We start from the raw sequence: 21412 nt of genomic DNA on the forward strand, positions 1-21412 counted from the left end.
CGTATTCCTCTTTCTGAGCCATGGCTGAGAAAGGTTTTTCAGATGAGCAAATTATTATAGTTTCATATCTGTATCATTGTGAGATATTAGAGCTTGTGTGTCCCAAATGAAAGGACATTTTCCTCCGAACTGGAATTATTTTTTGGTCGTCACACCATTTATACAATATATTTTTTGTACATTGACTTACACCTTGGGTTTGTCTTGCTCCTTTGTAACCTAATTACTGTGACATAACATTATATTTATATGTAGTCATTTAGCATTACAAACTTCAATACGACAGTGTTTTTGTTTTCTTTATGTTGCAGGTGCATCAGTATTATAACTCTCTGCCAGAGGAAAAGGTCCCCTATATCAACAGCCCCGGAGAGAAATACCGCATCAAACAACTGCTCCACCAGCTGCCTCCGCATGACAACGAGGTGAGCACCGCATGCATGGCCTACTACAGTAAACCGCACTTAGAGCATTGAACTAAGATATCGTTCTTGTTTCTGGTCAGCAATGTAATAGTGCTACAATATGAGAAAAAAACTGAGATATTCAATATTCACTTATTGTGAAAAAAAAAAAAAAATGAGGACAAGCCATAACACTTTATAATAACTACACCTTATTTAGCCTTTAATACATGAAGAGTTAACACTTCATCATGAAAAATGCATTTGATGAAGTGTGACTAACACTTAATAACTAACAACGAATAACTGAAGTATGTGAAGAACTTGAGTTAGGCATTAACTGTAGTAGTTAAGTAATTATTAAGTGTTAGTCACACTTAACTAATGAATTGCTCCTGATGAATTAAGTGTTAATTCATAATTTTTTAAGGCTAAATAAGGTGTAGGTACAATGAAGTGTTATGGGAAAATCAAGTCTAAAGCTAAACTCTCAGATGGAAGCGATTTTGCAAATACATAAATGCAAATGCATATTGCAATAATAATAATTTTGCAATATATTGTGCAGCCTAATCAACAATATAAACATTAATTTAAATCAGGGTTTTTAATATTCCATTGTGAAAAGGTACAATGATGGATTTCCATGCTCTGACTGACTGTATTTGCTTATGCTTTTGTGTTGTAGGTGCGCTATTGTAATGGATTAGACGAGGAAGAGAAGCGTGAACTAAAGATTTTCAGTAACCAACGGAAGAAGGATAACTTAGGCAGAGGCAATACTCGGCCCTTTCCCCTCACTATCAACGGGGCCATCTGTGATAAGGTACAACAAGGAGAGAAGGCACATTTTATATCAATATTTTGAACATTTATCTTCAGCATTCATTAAAATTATTGATTGATACAGTATTAAGTTAGAGCCTGTAGCCATTAGCCAACAGCCCAAAAATATTGTTTTGCATAAGGTTTGGTAACGTTTCTTTGTGAAGTCTTCTAAATGTATATGCAATTTGAGTGTATTTTTTAAGGAATATATTAGCGCAAATCGATAAATGTAATGAAAGTGTGTTTTTTTTTCTGACAACCAAAATTGCTAGATTATATTTTTATAGGGGTTGGCGGCTAAAAACTACATTTCCTTCCTGTCTCTTGTCTGCAGTGTGGCGGTCAGATAAATGGTGGGGACATAGTTGTTTTCGCTGCTCGGGCCGGCCACGGGAAGTGTTGGCACCCCCAGTGCTTTGTGTGCGGCATGTGCGAGGAACTGCTGGTCGATCTCATCTACTTCTATCAGGACGGCAAGATCTACTGCGGCAGACACCACGCCGAGAGACTCAAGCCCCGCTGCTGTGCCTGTGATGAGGTGCCTTTGGAAAACAGTGAAAGCATTTGAGTCTGGATAAACATGAGGCGAATCTGGTGTGAAAAGATGTCTCAGTATTCCTGCCATGTCTCAGAGGCAGCTTGTTTTTCATTGTAATATACAGCGAGCCGGGAATAGACATAAAAAATGGGAACAAGACCAAGCTGTCATTGTTAACTTTGATTTGTTTACCGCTTTTAAAGTGATGTGCGGGTAGGAGTCAAATGGAAATGCAGTATATAATGAAAATACAGCTGCCAAACCAGTTATACACAAATCAGGCAGAACTTTACCGTATGAACTCTGGCAGGGGAGGCAGTGTGTCTATCTTTAACATGTCCGAGAGGGGGGGTTGTCCTTTAATTTATGATTTTGAAATTACAAAAATTGACAACATTTGACAGCAATTGATTGAAAAGCACCAGGGATTGTATAGAAAGCTGCTGGCTGTGATGTTAAAGCAGTACTAATTAACTCATGCCCCTAGAGGCCATAAGCGCCACTGCAGGTGTCGCAGCATTTTGCAGGTTTTTTTTTACTCATTAATTGTCCGTGAGAGTAAATACTACACTGACAGAAAAGGGAGAGAGGGATATTGTACATCCAATTACACAATGGAGATCATTTTTTCACTCAAACTTGGCTGTAAATACTGTTTAAGTGGTTCTAGCCCGCAGTTAGCTTTGCCCGTCAGCCTATTAGCTTCTTCTTTGTGATTCCATTGGTGTGTATTGGGGCCTCCAACCCGGAGGCAGCAAAGTTGCAATTATGGTTTTCTGGCCAGAGACACCGGGGGAGATGAAAGACCCCCCAATCATCCCATTAACACTTGTATTACTCCAGAGGGACTACAAAAAGGAATTATTATGGTAAACAAGTTGCTTAGTACTGCTTTAACTCAAAACAGCACAGTCATTGCTGCAGTCATTCATTCAGGCCATGCTTTGTAGTGGTAAGCTTGTCACCACAGTCGCCCGCTGGGGTATAGACTGAAGGAAGTCAGGCTGCTATCCTGCACCATCAGCCCTCCGACCATCACCAACCACTCACTCACTCACATACACAATCTTATTCAGGCCTATTCTACAGGTTGTTAGTGGTAGTGAAGACATAAGAGAACATGCAAACTCCACACAGAAATGCCCCGGAGCCCTAACTGCTGCACCACTGTGCCGCCCAAATTTCTATGGTCAGTGAGTGCAGTCAAGTCATTACCCTTCTTTCCTCTGATAATAATAAATCGGTATACAATATCCAGCTCTATCCAAACCATGACGTATACAGCAAAGGCTATATGAATGAAGTGTGCTCATGAATTCATTGCCTGGTTTTGCAGATAATCTTCGCTGATGAATGCACTGAGGCGGAGGGCAGGCACTGGCACATGAGGCACTTCTGTTGCTATGAATGTGAGACAACACTGGGGGGTCAGCGCTACATCATGAAGGATGGACGACCACACTGCTGCAACTGCTTTGAGTCCCTTTACGCGGAGTATTGTGATGCCTGTGGAGAGCACATAGGTATATTTATTATGTATTTCTTACTGTAGTTCCAAGCCTGCACTGATGATGTCACAAATACTAATATAAAAACAGTGAGCTTCAACAAGTCTTTTATTAAGTACTTAAATTTTGCTCAATATTATTGCTGATGTGTTTCTGTGTTATTTTTAATTTCATGAAGGGATTGACCAAGGCCAGATGACGTATGATGGGCAGCACTGGCACGCCACTGAGGAGTGCTTCTGCTGTGCCCATTGTAAGCGCTCCTTGCTGGGACGTCCCTTTCTGCCGAAACAGGGTCAGATCTACTGCTCAAGGTCTTGCAGTGCTGGACAGGTGTGTAACCCAGCCAGATTTACAGCATGTTTATCAATGTTTCAAGTTTTACACAAAATATTTTTCTCGATCATTAGGATCCAGATGAATCTGATTCCTCAGACTCAGCCTTCCAAAGCGCCCGCTCTCGTGAGTCCCGCCACAGCACCAAGATCGGTAAAAAGGAACGTCGTAACGTGGAGCAGGAGCGCAGGAGTGGGGAGGGACGGCAGTCTGCTCCTCCAATGCCGGACCGTCTTTCTGCCGAGATCGACCCTCTGTCTGTGCAGATGGACCGCTTGAGTGTCTCTTCGAGTCAAACACCCAGTAGGACGCCCACCCGCACCCCAAACCGCACCCCAAGCCGTGCCCCAAGTCTAAACCAAGTCTGGATGAGTCGCGATGACCCCTATGTGCCTTCAGCTTATGAGGGCCCTCAGAGAGACCCCTCACCTACACCAGCTCCTATCCATATGTTGGCTCCCAGACAGGGCTACAACCCAAATGCCAACGCCCACCCCCCAGCTCAGAGCCCTGGGAACCCAGGGAACCCAGGGCCGAGGCAGGACTCCTGGGGGAAGGAGCAGGGCAATGCTAAGAGAACGCCTATGGCAGCTCTGAGGGGACATTCTTTTAATGAAAACTGGATGCACCACAGCCAAGACGAGTTCAGGCCAAACAAACTGCGCACACAGATGAGCTTCAATGAAGTGTCCAGTCAGAACCCGGGCTTTTCCGACAAGAGGAGCATCAGCCTGGGCTTCCAAAGGGATGGCAGGCCCCCTCTGACACGCAGGAACCACATCACAGCTTTGAGCTTCAATGAACCACTCACTCCTCTCGAGCAGACGCCACGGGGATCCATGGACTCTATCACAATGTCCAACACTGCAGGTATGACGGCCAACGACCAAAAAAAATAGATTCATTTAATTCAATGACATGTAACAAATTGTCTTTTATTTCTAGGTAACTCTCTTGATGGGGTCACAAAGCGGCAGGAGCATTTATCCCGGTTCTCAATGCCAGACCTGAGCAAAGATTCAGGAGTGAATGTGTCTGAGAAGAGCAACATGGGCACCCTCAGCTCCTCAGTGCAGTTTCACAGCACAGAGTCCCTGTCATCCACTCGGCCCTTCAGTAATAATAACATGTACACCCCAGTGGGTTTCCCTCTGGGGTACTGGGGTGGCCCACAGCCTCTGAGTTTTGAGAGTAAAGGTCGTGTTGGTGTGATGGGCAGCAGTGGGAACCTGCGTATGGCTCCGCTAAGCGACCGAATGCCCCGGCGGCGTCTGACCACTCAGGACTCTGTGTCTCAGCAGCAGCCTCAGCCACGGCGCCGCAAACATCACAGAGGCAGCGGGCAGCACCGCAGCGGGCGCCACAAGCGCTCACGCCGCTCTCGCTCGGACAATGCCCTGCACCTGGTGGCCGACCGCCCATCACATCCAATGGAGCCCCCGTACCGCAGGGTGCAGGAGGACTACGACCGCTTTCCCCCGGGACACAGAGAGCAGTTCAGCCTGGACTCTGGAAGCTACAGGCAGCAGAGGCCCTGTCCTCGAACCACCTCTGACCTGACCCTGCACAATGCGGGCTGGCCTCCTGTGGGTCCAAGTGGGCCCTGCTGGGGAGAGGGATACATGGAGGGGGCAGACCCCTGGTGCTCCAGCTGCTCCTCCTCCACTGAGTCTGAGGAGGATGAAGGCTACTTCATGGGAGAGCCCATTCCTCGACCAGTGCAGCTCTGCTACATCAACAATGAGGAACTACGCCACCGCTACAGCCCAATGAGCCCGACTTCGATCACAGGACATCACGGACCTCTTCATGGACCAATACATGGCCAAATGCATACTCGCCAGCGCAGGAAGAGCAAAAACTGCATAATCTCCTAGATTTGCCTGATAGCAGAGTTGGACGTATAGAGGGTTAATGATGAGAGGCAAAGAGCTGGTGTCAGAGTGGGAGGAGACTGAAGAGCGTAACTTTGAAGTGGGTGTGTGCTGTGGGGTCAAATACACACGGCCTATTTTTTGTGCTTACACAACTCTACACTGGCTAGTGTTTATGTACACCTACACAGTATGATCTAATCCTAATAGGAAGCTCAGCTGGATTACACAACAGTGTTTACTGGTCACTTTACCTGGATGCATTAATTATCTGCTGAGTGAATACACTGCTATGAAGTATGTGCCTCCATGTAAAGACAGAGCAATCATTGACTTTTTGAAAGATCTCCTTGGACTCATCATTAAAATGTTCAGTGATCTTAGTCCTTAAAATCCTCTACAAAGAACTAAAGTTGAAATAGTGAAATGTACGAATACCTCTGTGGGATGTAAACGCTGCTTAAGGATGATGTTGGTCGGTGCCTCCTCCAGAACGATCTGAAGATGCATCGGAGTTTGACAGGGGTGCAAATTTAGATTCTTGTTATTGAAATACATTGTGAGGCAACTAAAACCGAGGGTGCAAACATTTTTAAATGAGGTTGCTATGCACCCTTTTGCACCCCTGTAGAACCAGGCCTGATGTTGGTTTTCACTTTGTACAAATTGTCTGTTGAATTGTGCTCTACATTAGCCAGCTCCATGCTTTAACGAGGACAGAGTGCCTCTGCCCTCGCTCATTCAGGCACAGTAACGTCAGGTATGGTCCCGTTTCTCCTCTGCAACATGCTTTGTTTTTTGAGAGATAGATATAGATGACTAAGAATATAAACAATACAAACAAGAAGCTTAAATAAAATGCCAATAATTATATTAAAAGATAATACTATGTGTTAATTGTACATATAGTACTTTACTTATGATCGATGTAGTAATGTAAATGTTCTGTACATATGGTCTTAAATATTTATATATTTTGTAATTAAAGAATCATTATTTGTATAAGATGACGTCAGGATAAAAAGGCTTGCATGTTGATCTGTTGGTGTTGTCTCAAACTGGAAATAAAGTGTTCAAACAAATTAAACCTGTCATTAAGATTTTACTCAACTAAAGTGCCATTTTCCTTTTTTTGTTAAGGAATAATACACAAATTACAGGGGAAAACAAAGCGTTTAGGCCCACTATTACTGACCCCAACAAAGGATTAAGTGGAAGAAAATCAGTAAATAGCTTTATTTGTTTTACAAGCAAAAATATAACATTCTCGACAAACAAAAATAATTTAAGCAATAAGCAGAAAATCACACACAGTTGAAAAGTAATAGTCAGTGCAATTTAAATCACATTCACACTAATTATACAGCAAGAAAGTCTAGAGGTTTCAGGCTGTGATGGAGTAGTTCTGTCATTTAAAAAAGTGTTACTGCAACAAACACTGGAGCTGGCAACTATAAACTGCAATTACTGAGTCAGCTCTCGAGAATCGTAGTCCTGTATGAACTTCTCCATGGCCTCCACGCAGCGAGCACTAATGTCCCGGAGGTTTTGCTGCAGTGAGGCCTGGATGGGAATCTGTAGAGATGGGTCCTTCGCGATCAGCATCTTTACCACCAAACCAAACATCTCACACTCTTGGTAGTACACCTGAAAGATGCAGAATAATATTTTATTGTTTTGTGTAGATAACACTATTAAAGCCCCCCCACACACGCACACCCACACAAAAATTAAGAAAACAAACAAACTTGCCTGGTTTTTAGTGACACTTCAAACACGGTCTGAAAGCTTTTTGTTTATTGTGTTTCCGTTTGCCTGAATGACACATGTGTTGATGATGTCCAGTCTACCTGATCTATCTCTCTCCTCTTCTTCTGAATGGCTCGATCACGCGCTGCAGCCTGTTTCGCAGTGGACTGGTCTGGCTCTGGCTCTTTGCTCCTGTTGCCTCTGTGGTCCCTCTCTCGACTCTGACTCTTGTCGCTCTTAGAGCCCTGAAAACACCAGAGACACAATGCAGTTGGATGGCGCAGCATTGACAGCTGGTAGTAGGCTGTCAGTACAAGTCACAAGTGAGCTGCGAATGACCAAGAGATGACTGCACTCTGCCTCTCATAGATGAGTTAGAGATAGTTTCCTATCCTGTCAAGCCCTAGGTGGCCAAAAGCCCCACTTTTTCTTTTTTGTACAAAAATACTAGAGTCAGGACTAAAATGCCACACGCATAATAACTGTAAATGGAAAAACTCACGCCAACAAAAACACAATTATATTATACTTTTGAGTGAAAGGCTTGAACAGAACAAATGTAAATGCAGCTGGAGCTATCAAGGTTTAAATCAGCTTCAACAGGGCCAGGTTGATTGATCAAGCCTTAGCAATCAGCTAAAGAGCTAAAAAAAAAAAAAAAAATTGTGGAAACTTGTCATTATGACAAATATGTCTCACATTTTGTTGTTTTCTCATCAAAAATCTCTCTTATCCAGGCATAACACTCCATGTTTTTGCGTAATCCAGACATCCACTCACTGCTGTATGCTAATGCTACCATTGCTGATGTTAGCATTAATAACTTGCAGTTAGTTTAGTTAATTTTTGCGCTCAAGTCTAGAAGTGTTTGTTAATTTTGAGCTGATATGCACCTTGTGTAGCTTGGATGTACATTATGCTGTGAGTTTGTACATATTTACTAAATAAAGGGAATTTAGAGGTAGAGATATTTGTGTGCTCTAACTATCAGCTGAGAGTATTAACAATGGAACAATGTGCATAATTACTTACATAGAGAGGAAAAAGAAGTACCCCTTTATTTCATACATTTCTGCATAAATTGGTCATAAAATGTGGTCTGATCTTTATTTAAATCACAAGAATAGACAAACAGGGTCTGCTTGAACTAATACCACCCAAACAATTACATGTTATCATGTTTATTGGCCATAACATGTAAACATTCACAGGACAGGGAGGAAAAAGCAATTGAACCCCCTGGCTAAGGAAACTCCAAGAGCTAATTAGACAAATGTATGCAGACATTTAGAGTCAGGTGTGAGCCGACCTGAAGTCCAGTCACTGGGGTATGGCTTAGAGTTGCCCTTGCCACTGAAAAACACACACACTAGTTAAGAATTGTCTGTAGTGGAGAAGCACTGTCTGATGTGCACCATGCCTGAAGACACACGATCCAGAATTATTGATTTGTATCCACCTTATTCCTGGGGTCGCTTATGTAGAAACGAGAATGGGAGTCATTTCCAGTGAGATGCCAGAAGTCGCGCTGAGCCATTGGTTTTCAGTGGCTTCCAGGGCGAGTTTTCGTTTCACATGGCGGTTTATTTCAACATTTAGAGATGATTTTCTACACAATCATCAGCCCTGAAACATTTGAAAAGATGTCCCCGCGTAGTTCAGGAACATGTTTGCAGTTGAATTCAAAAATAGAGAAAGTGACATTTGTGGCTCTGGGACATGCAGTGTTTGGAACATGCTCTTGGACTAAAGCTGGGCTTACCGTGTGACATTTTTGGGGAGAGTTTGAACATGCCAACAGTAACTGACTCTCATGCGAAGAAGGCCCAAGCCCCTGATGGTGTTTTACATTGTTAAGAACGATAACACGCACGCCTGACCTGCTCACACTGTGACAGTGACATGAACCGGGCCCCATGTGACTGCCCTGATCCTCGCCAAACCCCCCGTCATCAGAAAAGTCGTATCACTGTAAACACTGATCAGGATCTAACACCAGGGAGAATTTACTTAGATGAGCGTTTTAAGATAACCAAGAAGAGATCACAAGATCATGAAAAAGACTTCTCATTCCAAAGATTCAGAACGGATTCAGACAAAGGCTACACTAGCCTGGTTTTACCAGACCCTCGTCCTCACTGCGTTTCATGTAAGGGTCTGGAACTTCACAATTGAGCTCTGTTGTCAAGTGGGAGGGGTGAACTCCTTTGAAATGATTGGTTCTGATTTTCGCTAGCGTATGTAGTGCACCCGAGTGAGTGAAGCGAGCCATCATAACTCTTGGGAACATTCGTTGCACATTCCAAGGCTTCAATTTTAAATTCTGGATATTTGGGAGCCGAGCCAGCACAGATCGAAGAGCTTCCTTTACTTTCATATCCGCCGCCATTGCCAAACTACAACCAGCAAATCGGCGCAAATGCTTGACGTCACCTACAACACCCGCCTCCCCCGCTCGCTGAATGGTAGGTAGAAAGTCAACCGATGTAACGCAGCCACTGAGATCAAGCCCAGACGTACATGAAGGGAAATGATAATTGACCGGAGTTTACGGATGGTTAGGGCCAGGCTAAGGCTACACACAACCTCAAGAGCAACATGGAATGTGCAGACTTCAATTTAATGATTTCAGCGAAGTTTCCATGATTAGCAGCAGTTACAGATGTGAGAAAAATAATTGTTTATTAGACGCATCGTCACTTACAGTGAGTCGTTAGCCCAAAGACGTGCTTCACAAAGTTACAGACAAACAGACGCCAGCCCTCACCGAAATCCCTCATCTCCACGTGTCCAGGTCCAGGTTAAATCTTATTTCCAGGGTTAAAACATAACGTAATTGTCCAGGAAGAGATCCCCAAGGAAATATCCACGATGCTGCTGCCTCTGAGCAAACGTCTGATCAAAGTGAAAGTAACTTTTGGTCTTGACTTGAGCCCAGAGAGCTGATCAAAGATGGGTAAACCTACATATCATTTTGTATTTATTCGTCAGTCATAAATTAAATACAAACATTAATGAGTTAAATAAATTATAGAAACTTAAAACTAGTATTAAATTCGTCAATTAATCAAAACAACTTGAGGATGTAACATAATAACAATTATTTTGAAATGGAGTAAAATACAATTTACAGCACATCCTTCAAGTTTCTAATAACATTCTGCTCTCCTTTAGAGCTGTGTGATTTCACTGTTCACCGGACAAATGAGACTCCTGCCCGTAAACATTATTTATTAATATGTAACATGTATGACAATGGAAGATGAATCGAGTGAGAAAAAGATATTAAATAATAAATACTGGCAGTGAATCCTGTTTGCAGGAAAATTTTAAACAGTGGTGCGTCTAGTTATGTCCAGGTGCACTGATGCAAGGCAAGGCATGTTTATTTATACCTCACATTTCCTGCACAAGGTAACTCAATGCGCCAACCACAATTCAACCAGCAAAAAGCAACTCTGACACCCATTATGTGGAGACCCAGAGACACCCCTAAGAAACATGTAATAGACCCGTAAATGACACCCAGAGGGACGGTGAAGTAAGTGTAAACTTGTGGGTGGTGTCTTGCTTAAGGACACAATAGTATGAACTAAAAGGAGCCAACATTCTAGTGTATTATAAACCGACACAAAATCAAACATGAGAAAGAGGAGACTTTGAACTTACGGAGCGCTGCTTGTCCTTCTCTCTGCTGGAAGTCGATCTTGGTTGGAACAGTCCAACACCTGAAACAGAGTCCTGTTTTAGACTGATGCTTTGAAAATACATTTTAGTGCATTTAAGAAATCCCTGTTCATATTGGGGGGGGGGGGGGGGGGGGTTAATCATAACTAGCACGTACATGAGCAATACAATTTATAGTAGTATTACAAGTTATAGCCAATGGGAGAGGAACGCGCTTCTCTTCTTATTGGCACTTTGAACTTCCGATCTTGGAATTGCTTAAAAGCCTGACTCCAAAAAGTCTAAATTGCTATGACCCATGTGACAACGCTGGGCTAGGTATCATATTTTTAGCCACACTGTTTTTTGTATATTAGCCCTGTAGAGGCTCGTGGCTGGTCCGCCCGCACCTTTAAGGAACAGGCTTCATAACTGGAGATTGTGCAGCATGTTAATTTCACAGACTACTCGGGGTCATTACAATGAATGGGGCTGAATGGAACACCTGTTATATCGTCTTTCTTAATCTATAGTTACAATATAACATATAGTTCCTAATATTAGGAGAGCAGTATTATTTTTGCAATTGAGAAACTCTATTCCTGTCTGGGTCTTATGGACCTCCAGTAGGGCTGGGAACTGTGAACACTTTTTCCTTATACCAGTACTTTAGCGATACTTTACCAATATCTGAACAATACTTTCTTCGATACCTATACTAAAATGTGTCATCTAGAACCATAAAACAGAACAATAATGTTAATAGATTCCATAAAAGACATGTGTTTCATTCATCTGAACAGCAATAACTAAGTGACTTTCTTTAGTGCGGTCCCTGGATCCAACAGACATCAAAACTTGGTTTAAAAGAATCATATTTTTTTAGAGCCAGCTTTTTTAAATACTTTTTTCCCCCATTACCAGTACTACATACTTAAAAAAAAATATATACCATGCTGCTATCATGTTATGGTACCATTCCTAAAATCCAGTGACATTTTGTCTAAATTTAACCTGCTCCAAAGCTTTCAACGGTAGTGTTTAGTTAGTGTTTTTCGATTGCTTAAAAATATTTCATTTAATCTGGATTCTCTCCAGCAATACATTCAAGTAGTTGTTGCTGTAATTACTGCACGATTTGACATTTATTAAGAATAACATCTGAAAGAGCTCTGGATTTGTTTTAATTCACCAGATTTCTGCAGGATTTGAAGCAACAATTTGGATCTAAATAAGCTTTGATAATATCATGCTTAAAAACTCAGTTGCAATAACAATGCATGAGCAGTGCATTATACAGCTCCGATAGGAACTGTTAGCCTCCTCTCTTTCTCACTACCTTTTTCTCTTTCACATCTAAATACACAAACGGCAACGATGACTCACTATCATCTCACCATCACTCGAGCACTCACTGAAAACCTGCTTCACACTGGCACATACACAGCACACACCTCCACAGAGCCGCAGTGTGCCAGAGAAGTGCTCAGATAATAACATTCTCTATCAAATATCATATAGATGAAACGAAGAAATTACCAGGTAGAATTAGTGATAAGCAACACAACCGCAGAAAACAACACTCAAAATGCATACCATGCAATAAGACGAAAAAAGGAATAAAATCAAGAAAAATCAAGTGAACTGCATAATTTTTTTGAACATCCATTTTGGATTAAAGCATCTGCAATACTTTCAACTTTCAAGGATCATGGAACATCCCATTCCTACTTTCCAATCTCAGCTATGACTTATGTTTAAAGAAAACATGACTTTTCTATTGAGAAATGGCTTGTAGACTACAAAGACACACTACAAACACAACTTGAGCTTTCACCTGAAAGAATGCATGATGCTCATATAGAAAGAATGCCCATAGAAGGGCTGATCAGGATCAGGTACAAAAAGTATTTCATCCTAACAATAAATATTCACAAAAAAGAAAAAGCCACAACTCTCTCTGATGCAATCCACTGCTTTGTTCAATGCTTTAAAAGAAAGACGGAGCGGTGATGATACACATCGTGGGTTGGGGTGGGCTGGCCTATTTTCTTATACTGTACAGACTACCAGTTGCTGCACATTTAATTACTCATACGCCCTGCATATGAGGCAGGTGGCCGCTATGTTTGGTCTGTGCAATTGTGTACTTGATTGTCCAATGCACTTATGCGCTTGAAGTATCAAAAAAGAGCTAAGCTGTGTAGAAGTGATGACACTTCATGCCTGTAATTGTGTAAATGCGTTTATCTGTGAATTCACTGCTGAGTGCTGTGACATAATCCAGTCCATGAAAAGCCGCTCAGTCTTATGTAACATTGATTTCTTGAAACCAGAATGTGACTAGTACCTTCCAACAATAGGAGAGCGCAAACACCCCCCAATATTTGTGAAGCAAATTGTGTGGATGGTATGTGTTTTGCTGGTCTACGCTACCACCTACAGGTCACTAATATAATAACATGCTGATGTGTTGGATCTGAAACAAAAGCAAAAACAAGAACATCATAGTTAAATAACTCAGAACTGTTGATTGGAATCTAATTTAAGGCAAATGTGAAGCTTTGGACATTTCAGACAATGCTATCATTGAGTTGGATTTTGTAAATCTGAAGTCAGAAACAGATTTATAATGATCGTACTGAATATGTTTTCAAATTACTTGCAGTTTCAATAACAGTTTAACATGAATTTTAACCTGTACTGTTCTGTTGGGCTGGCTCTGCAGCAGCTTGTTGTTTGTTGCGCTCTCTACGATGGAAATAAAACTTGTTCTTGAACGGAGCACGTCCCTGGTTATTATAGAAACCAGATTTATGGAAAACATGATCTTCTCGACCAAACCTGAAATACAGTACAAGTTAGTGAAATTACTATTACATGAATTACATGAATGTCCTAAATGGGTCTCACTTGTGAAATTTCCCGGCTAGTTTGGGTTTGTAGGAACGGGAAAGCCATGCCCTTGGTCTGGATGGACTCCGAACTCTTCTGATTGGTCTCTCTACAACCTGAAGGGGAACAACATGTTTGATTTGTCTACTTGGAACAAGACAACTCCAAATGTTTGCTTGCAATTTAATTTACAATATTTTCTTTTGTGGGCATTACTTTTAGACTTTTAGAAGGAAAATCAACATTAACCCTCTGTGTCAGAGGATGTAACCTGATCTGACCTGATCTGAGGATCCTGAGAGAGCAGATAGTCTCTTGTTAATCTGAGAAAGAAAGACATTTGTCTCTTGTTAATCTGAGAAAGAAAGACATTAAATGTGACAAGTGTCTTTGTTTTGTAAGTTTGGCCAAATGGAAGTTCACTCAAACGCAACACTTTTGTCTATAAATAGTTTATAAACTATGTGAAACAATATTGTCAATCGAGGCAAAACAAGATTGTCATTTATTTTGTATAATAGAAAATGCTCAACTCAAGTTAGTTTTACTTTCGTATTCAGTAAACCCACGTGACTAGGCTAGCTATTGCTTTCAATTTAATTGTGTGTAATGTTTTCTGTGTCCGTGCATCAGACGGTTTTTACCTTGCCCTGTGGAGTGTCCTGTGCGGAGCTGTGGTCCATTTCCAGTGGTCCTAATGCACAAATGAAGTTACAAGTATGACTGTCAGTGAGTCGAGTCTGAGACCAGGAAGAGGCGCAGAGCTACACTCACACCCGCCGAAACACTCGACTTAAGTGCATCTTTCTCCTGTCCGCATTACTTTACAGCGACGTTTTGTTCAATTGTTTAATTTCAGTTGACGTGCTAGCACTGTCGACGAACGTCAGCTCGGTTTGCAAGGTTTATGCAAATGTCTGAAACTTTAACTTCCTCTTTCATCTACTGTCCAATCCGCGTGCGGTAGTAAAACATATCAATACAAATCAGGAAAATCAGGCGCGTTAGTGCGCATGTCCATAGCTGTCTGCAGTGCCCTCATGGCTCACATGGCTCTGTATCTAATTTTATGCTCACAACACACTTTCAGATCAGATCTGACTTGCACCTCACTTCAGGGGCCAAGCTGATTTTGTTAACTTTGCTGTTTTTTCATAACAAATCTTTTAAATTATGTTATTAGTATCCACCTAAAGAAGCAAACATAATAGGTTGCGAAGAGCCCATAGTTTAAAATTGAGGTGGAGGTCAACTGAAGGTAATTATAGTAACTGTGGTAACTGACAAAATGCATATTTTTTTCGTCTTTGTTTATCTTAGTCATTATTGGAGGAATCCACATGAAACAAAAACCGTCACAAAGTTCATTATCTCCTCTGTCAGCACATATGAACTAATGTCCAATTATCTTCTCCGAAAAACGTCAAAAAGTGGTGACAATATGCGAAGACATGACCGTGATGTTGTCCAATAGAAATATGTTTTAATATCAAAAAATGAGACTCCTCCACCAGTCAGGTCGCGGAGGCAGCAGTCTCAGCAGAGACGCCCAGACTTCTCGATCCATGCACACCTCCTCCAGCTGTTCTGGGGGCACTCTGAGGCAACACCAGGCCAGCTCAGAGACATAGTCCTTCCAGTGTGTCCTGGGCCTTCCCAGAGGCCTACTCCCAATAGGACATGCCTAAAACACCTCCCGGGGGAAGCGACCAGGAGGTATCCGAGACAGATGCCCAAGCCACCTCAGCTCACCTTTCGACATGAAGGAGCAGCGACTCTACTCCGAGCTCCCCGGTAACTGAGCTCCTCACCCGATCTCGAAGGGTACGCCCAGCCACCCTGCGAAGGTAGCTCATTCGGCCGATCATGTCCTTTCGGTCAATACCCAAATCTCACGACCATAGGTGAGGGTGGGAACATAGATCAATCGGTAAATTGAGAGCTTTGCCCCCCGACTCAGCCCCCGCTTCACCACAACAGTCCTATACAGTACCGATCCATCTATCGATCTAACGCTCCATCCGTCCCTCACTCATGAGGCAAGGACTCCCCACCGACCTGAAGAGGGGAAGCCACCTTTTTCCGGTGGAGAACCATGGCCTCCGATTTGGAGGTGCTGGACCTCATCCCGGCCGCTACACACTCGGCTGCAAACCGCCCCAGAGCAGCTGAAGGTCCTGATTTGATGAAGCCAACAGAACAACATCATCTGCAAACAGCAGAGATGAGATCCTAAGGTTCCCAAACCGGACAGTAATAGAAGAGTAGAGAGTAATAAATGTGCATCTAAATTGAAACGAGACTATCTACCCTTAGCCTTCTGTATATTATCTTTATTTTTACTTGGGTTCCTTTGAATATTATTACAGCAGGCATCTGCTCTAAAACTGAACTTTACATAAGATTTTACCTATTCTATTTTAACCATTGAGTAAAGTATAGTAAGGCCCAATATCTCTTAGTAGGCCATCATTATAACAAAAGAAAACATTACGCACAGTACTAAGAGCAAATGTACTTTTTCTCAGAACACTAATTTGCACAAACAGGTGTGGTGTGTTTTTAGATTCCTTTAATTTGACTGTCCCTCCCAGTGTTCTGTCTTTGTCTCCTCCCTCCTCCACAGGCAGGTAGCGTACACACAGCTCCACCTTCAAACAGGAGCGCTCGATCAGGAGACATACACTTGAGTCCTGGGTCAACTTTTCAGCTTATGGCTTGGACCTTTCATTGTTTCATCCTCTACAAGGTAATGCTTAATACTTGCATTCCCAAATCTTTTAAATTTATAGTTTGTCAGATGATCTTGTAGACAATGACTGGAAACCCGTCCAAACAGGTTTTTTTTTTTGACATGCCAAGTCAGGCACTATTGCGTAAAAGTGCAAATGCAGGACGTAAACAGCACAGCAACAGCTTCAGTTGGAGATACAGCTTGTTGTGCTTAAATCCAGATTTTGATTGAAAATGACAAAGTCACATTATGTTCAGATACAGCTTTAGAGCCTGAAGTGACGCGTCACAAGATACTTTGATGCAAGTATTTCCTTTAACCCACATAATGGTACTCCTATGGGGATTTGAGGAGGCTTGTTCCCTCAATATCAAACAGTTGTGTTACATTTTCAACTCTTCTATATTTAATAGATAGGTTTTATCAGGAATAATGTTTAATGCGTAAAATGTTAAGGAATTGTGGCATTATCCGTATGTAATTGATCCTGAATTAATTGAGCATATCACTAGAAGTAAGCGTGAAAATGTTTTTCTGAAGGTCTGATCGAGCAAATCAACACAAATCACTTCTAGGGAAAATATAAATGCCATATGTGATGGAGGATAAGTCATTGGTAGCACTGGTAATGATTTTGTTGAGCTTTCACGTACATATAGTGTGGCTTGTTGTTTCAGAAGATTAGCACTTTTTAACACTGGGATCACCAGAGAATCTTGGCATGAGGTAAGAATGATAAGTATCTACTGTATATCTACTGTAATGTCTAATATGTATCCGATGAGTTTCAAATAACAAGATATTGAACATTCATCACAGGGTCCAAACATTTTCAAGAGCACAGATCCTGGAGGAATTCACTGTTCGATTTCAGTCTCTCGCTGCAAACGACTATCGTGGATTTAAACAAGAATTCGAGGTAACTTACAATTATTAGGAAGCAGTGACATCTAAAAAGATTTGATTAAAAATATAAAAGGTAACAAAAGTTTATCCTTGTTTAATGCTGGAGTATTTAGAGGAGGTGGGCCAGAACATCCCCTCTCGGGCTGGGACCACAGAGGCCAACCAGAACAAGAACAGATACCCATATATTGTACCATGTGAGTACAGATCTATGCAGGGATGTAAAAATATATTGATTGTCTTTTTTTTTTTTGCTGTGTTGCAGATGATTATTGCCGAGTGAGGTTGTCAGTACAAAATCAGAATCCATTCTCAGACTACATCAATGCAAGCTTTGTCCCTGTAAGAACAAATGCTTTATATGCCTCATCATTTGAAAGTGTGCACTCAGGGGAAAAGAAGTATGTTATTGCCTTCTAACAAGAACATTTTGCATTATTAGCTCATATTGTGCAAGGCATATTTCAAAGTTATTAATGGTGATCCACAAGTAAAAAACAGAGTCAGCTGATATAATTGAAACAGTTTGTCTGTTATATGCTCAGCAAACATTCTGTATCCTTTAGGGTTTGTTTGAACAGCAGGTTCAAAACGTTCTCAGGCTTCCGTTCCAGAACCATTCAAAGTTTAGAATATGAAAGGAATACATTTTTTTATCTCTTAATCTTTCTTTATTATTATTTTTTTTAAATGCCTTTAGTATTCAGGTACGATACAACAGCTCCATTGCTCCCAATTATAGTGCAGTTTAGGTCTGAGGTAAACTTCATTCACTACCCATGATACACAAATGTACAACTTTTATAAAAACCTTAGTCTCAATATTATAATTCATTACAATTTGCCTGAATCTGTATTCCTCTTGTGTATGTTTAGGGAGGGGGGACAGAGAGGGACTTCATTTGCACCCAGGGCCCTCTGCCTCACACTATGGCTGATTTCTGGAGGATGGTGTGGGAGCAGAACGTCCAGATTGTTGTGATGGTCACAGCTTTGAGGCACAAGGACGTAGTGAGTAACACAGTTTCCATGTAGGAGATGGTGATGCAAAATCAGAAGCATTTTTATTTATAGCATTAGTTATCCAAAAACATCAAACAATTGAAAAATGCCTGCTTTTCAAATAACTATCCAATAACTAAAATCAGAATTTAAAAATAATACATCAGCACGAAGAGCAGGACTGTAACTGGGTGGACATTTTGATATGTGTGAAGCAGAAAAATCACTTAAAAGACACTGGTCTAACTGAATAAAAGACCAAATGTACTATTTACTAGTGACAGAAAAGGTGCAAATCAGGCCTAGAACTTCATGGTCCATGGTGCAACATCTGCGGACAACTATAGCGATACCCGGAGATGTGTTTGTGCAGCTACATAGTATCTCTGGTGACCTGATGTGTGATCTTGACTCAGGTTCTGTGTGATGAGTATTGGCCTCTTGAACCAGGCACAGTCCAGCATGGCCACATACAAGTAACCACTGTGAACCGACAACATGGACCAGACTACTTCATCACCACGATCAATCTACGGCAGGTGAGTAATATGCTGTAGTTTATGGCTGCGTAAACATGGTGGATGTGTGGTTAGTTCTCTCACCTCGCAGTTAGAAGGTCCCAGGTTGCATGTTTTCCCTGTGAATAATTTCGGATTTTAGACATAGGGCCTCATTTCCTAGTTATCCAGAGTGTTGTTGATTTCTGGATATATATTTTTTCTCTCATGCACTCCTTATATTTGAAGAGTTTAGTGGTGCTAGGCTAATGCTACGCTAGCACATGTCTATGGTATCTAGTAGCCTCCATTAAAGACAGTCTGACCCAAGCCCAGTGCACCTGAGGCAAATCACATATAACACCAGACTACCGATGTAAATGTCTGTTGACTGAATATTTTTTTAACTATAACAATTTTGCATTTAAAAGAACTTATATTTGAGCAGCAGGTTTTTAATGCAGGCTACTAGCTACCATAGACATGCAATAGCCTACCGCTAGCCTAGGACCACTAAACTCTTCAAATATAAGGACTGTATGAATAAAATAATAAAGATCTCCAGAAATCATCAACACTCTTGATAATGAGGAAATGAGGCCCTATGTCAAAAATCCTGAAATATCCCTATAATCTCACAGCTACAGTATAGGTGATTCTTCCATGAGCCGAGCTAAAGATCTGCAGATGGTCCCGCCACTGCTCCAAACAGGTTGACCCAGTTGCACTGAAGGATGAATCAAATGCAGAGGAAAACATTTCCTAAAGTGACAATAAAACACACCTTCACATTTTATTTCAGGTCAACACTCGAAATAAAAATGTGTTCTCAATGTTTTGCCTGTTAAAATAAAGGAAATAAAAAACATTTACATTAATGTGGCAAAGAAAGCAATATTAGTAATGCATTACTAGTGTTAGTGCAATCGTTAGTAGTAGGTAAAGAGAATTTCACTTCCAATAATCTTAATTTAATGTTTCAGAGAGACTGTCCCACTGATAGGACAGTGACCCATTACTATTACCCACCCTGGCCAGACAGGGGCGTCCCAAAAGACCCACCATCGCTCTGTGCTTTCACGGAACATGTGCGACAACACCTGGAGACTCTACCTCGCCTCGGGCCAGCTGTGGTGCACTGCAGGTTTGACTTATGAACTTGGAACTTTAGGGATTGACATCACGGGTCATATCTTTGACATGATTAGGTTATTTTTGAGGGGGGATATATACTTTTAGTCCATTTCTAGTGTATAATGTGGTAATGGCAGCTGTAGTAAGCATTTCTGTATTTGTAGCACAAGATATGTTAATAAGTTTGTGGAGGTCCCTCCTGGCAGGGATGGTGTAAAATTATGATGTAAGTGGGAACCTTCAGTAGAATTAGCTGTCTGTCCGGAAGTAGTAACAGCAGAAATAATATTAACATTCATACTCTCAATACAAAGCACTCTGCTTTTCATGAAACTGTATCGAAATTGCTTCCACTTGTATAGGGGATGTCGCCTGCTCTACGTGCAAATGGTTTAAATTAACTGCCCAACAGGAGGCAGATGATTGGATGTGTTTGACTCCAGTGCAGGTGTGGGGCGTTCAGGGACCTTCGTGGCTCTGCTGTGGCTCATGCAGCTAAGCGCTCGAGGGATCAGGCCTGACGTCAAAGCTGCCGTGGAGGACCTCAGACTGCACCGGACATGGATGGTACAAAAACTGGTGAGTGACAGTAACTAAGTAAAGAAACAAAACTACATTTTTGTCACTTTATGACCCAAAGGCGTATGTATTATACTTAGCTACGTACTGCAAAAGACGGTAACGTAATGGTGTTTGTAGAAAAGTAAAAATCCAGCAATAATTTTACTTCAATTGCAGCAGCAGTATGTGTTGGTATACCAGTGTCTTCTGCATTGGCTTAATGCAAGGATGGTAGGATCTGCATGGTAAGAACACAAGTCTAGCATAACATAACCATCCAGCGTTATTTAGGGAGTAATTGCTCTGTCTTTCTAGGCTCCAACTGCATGGTCTCAATATAAATCCTACCCATCCCAAGTTCCAGCCACACAGCTCTGCATCAAAAGGGACAAAAGTTAAAAAGAAACACCGCCAACGCAGAAAGTCAACATCAGATCAAGAGCGATTCACAACGCAGCACTTTTTACACCCTTCCAACATTTTCAAGAAGCTACTGCCGTCATCAGCACTACCCAAGCAAGGGCCAAAAATGTCTCCTTCAACACTTCTGCCATCCAGGTGAAAAGACATGACTTTCCTTAGGCCAAAACTGGGACTGAACTGGTCTGACAACATGAAAAAAGTCCATAACAAAACCTGCCAATCTAGATGAACTGGCTTTGAATGAGAGCGGAAACAAAGACATGGCCGTCGGCATATCCCTTGTAAATATTCTCACCACTATCAACAAAAGCAAGTGTGCAATTGAGTGTGTTCAGCAGGTGTACAATAATGCCAAAT

At 41.7% G+C, this 21412-nt stretch overlaps 3 protein-coding genes and 1 long non-coding RNA gene across 5 annotated transcripts in view; 2 read left to right on the forward strand and 2 right to left on the reverse strand.

Annotated features, from left to right (window-relative positions):
• The window catches only part of LOC306963959 (prickle-like protein 2), a 45913-nt gene extending 39295 nt beyond the window's left edge, over positions 1–6618 (forward strand). The window contains exons 3-9 of one of the 2 annotated variants that reach the window (XM_079557762.1): positions 312–425; positions 1093–1230; positions 1567–1770; positions 3107–3293; positions 3457–3611; positions 3689–4484; positions 4560–6616. In XM_079557762.1, the coding sequence (XP_079413888.1) occupies positions 312–425; positions 1093–1230; positions 1567–1770; positions 3107–3293; positions 3457–3611; positions 3689–4484; positions 4560–5491 (2526 nt within the window). In that variant the 3' untranslated portion in view covers positions 5492–6616. Of the gene's footprint in view, positions 1–311; positions 426–1092; positions 1231–1566; positions 1771–3106; positions 3294–3456; positions 3612–3688; positions 4485–4559 lie in introns of both variants that reach the window. The other variant, XM_079557763.1, reaches the window with a different exon arrangement.
• A 146-nt stretch (positions 6619–6764) lies between these two features.
• On the reverse strand, positions 6765–11008 carry LOC306964405 (periphilin-1-like; the record flags this gene model as incomplete). The annotated part of the gene is made up of 3 exons (XM_079558398.1): positions 6765–7135; positions 7339–7482; positions 10907–11008. The coding sequence occupies 3 exons, from the start codon at positions 11006–11008 to the stop codon at positions 6953–6955; spliced, it is 429 nt and encodes a 142-aa protein (XP_079414524.1). The 3' UTR covers positions 6765–6952.
• A 2614-nt stretch (positions 11009–13622) lies between these two features.
• Positions 13623–14764, reverse strand: LOC306964789. Its single transcript, XR_013792994.1, has 3 exons — positions 14443–14764; positions 13817–13914; positions 13623–13747 (listed from the first exon to the last, which is right to left on the reverse strand). It is a non-coding gene; the product is annotated as an uncharacterized lncRNA (long non-coding RNA).
• Positions 14765–16327: 1563 nt separating this feature from the next.
• On the forward strand, positions 16328–21368 carry LOC306963963 (receptor-type tyrosine-protein phosphatase V-like). The gene is made up of 11 exons (XM_079557769.1): positions 16328–16547; positions 17213–17258; positions 17352–17451; positions 17545–17635; positions 17704–17780; positions 18315–18449; positions 18857–18979; positions 19921–20081; positions 20515–20650; positions 20810–20877; positions 20948–21368. The coding sequence occupies exons 2-11, from the start codon at positions 17254–17256 to the stop codon at positions 21192–21194; spliced, it is 1143 nt and encodes a 380-aa protein (XP_079413895.1). The 5' UTR covers positions 16328–16547; positions 17213–17253; the 3' UTR covers positions 21195–21368.
• The last annotated feature ends 44 nt before the right edge of the window (positions 21369–21412 follow it).

This window comes from Gobius niger (assembly GCF_951799975.1).
Source record: "Gobius niger genome assembly, chromosome: 6".
NCBI lineage: Eukaryota > Metazoa > Chordata > Actinopteri > Gobiiformes > Gobiidae > Gobius > Gobius niger.

Coding starts and splice junctions, on each gene's coding strand:
- LOC306963963 (XM_079557769.1), top strand. Junction 20,651..20,809: donor CATGGATGGTACAAAAACTG/GTGAGTGACAGT, acceptor CTTCAATTGCAG/CAGCAGTATGTGTTGGTATA. Junction 20,878..20,947: donor AGGATGGTAGGATCTGCATG/GTAAGAACACAA, acceptor CTGTCTTTCTAG/GCTCCAACTGCATGGTCTCA.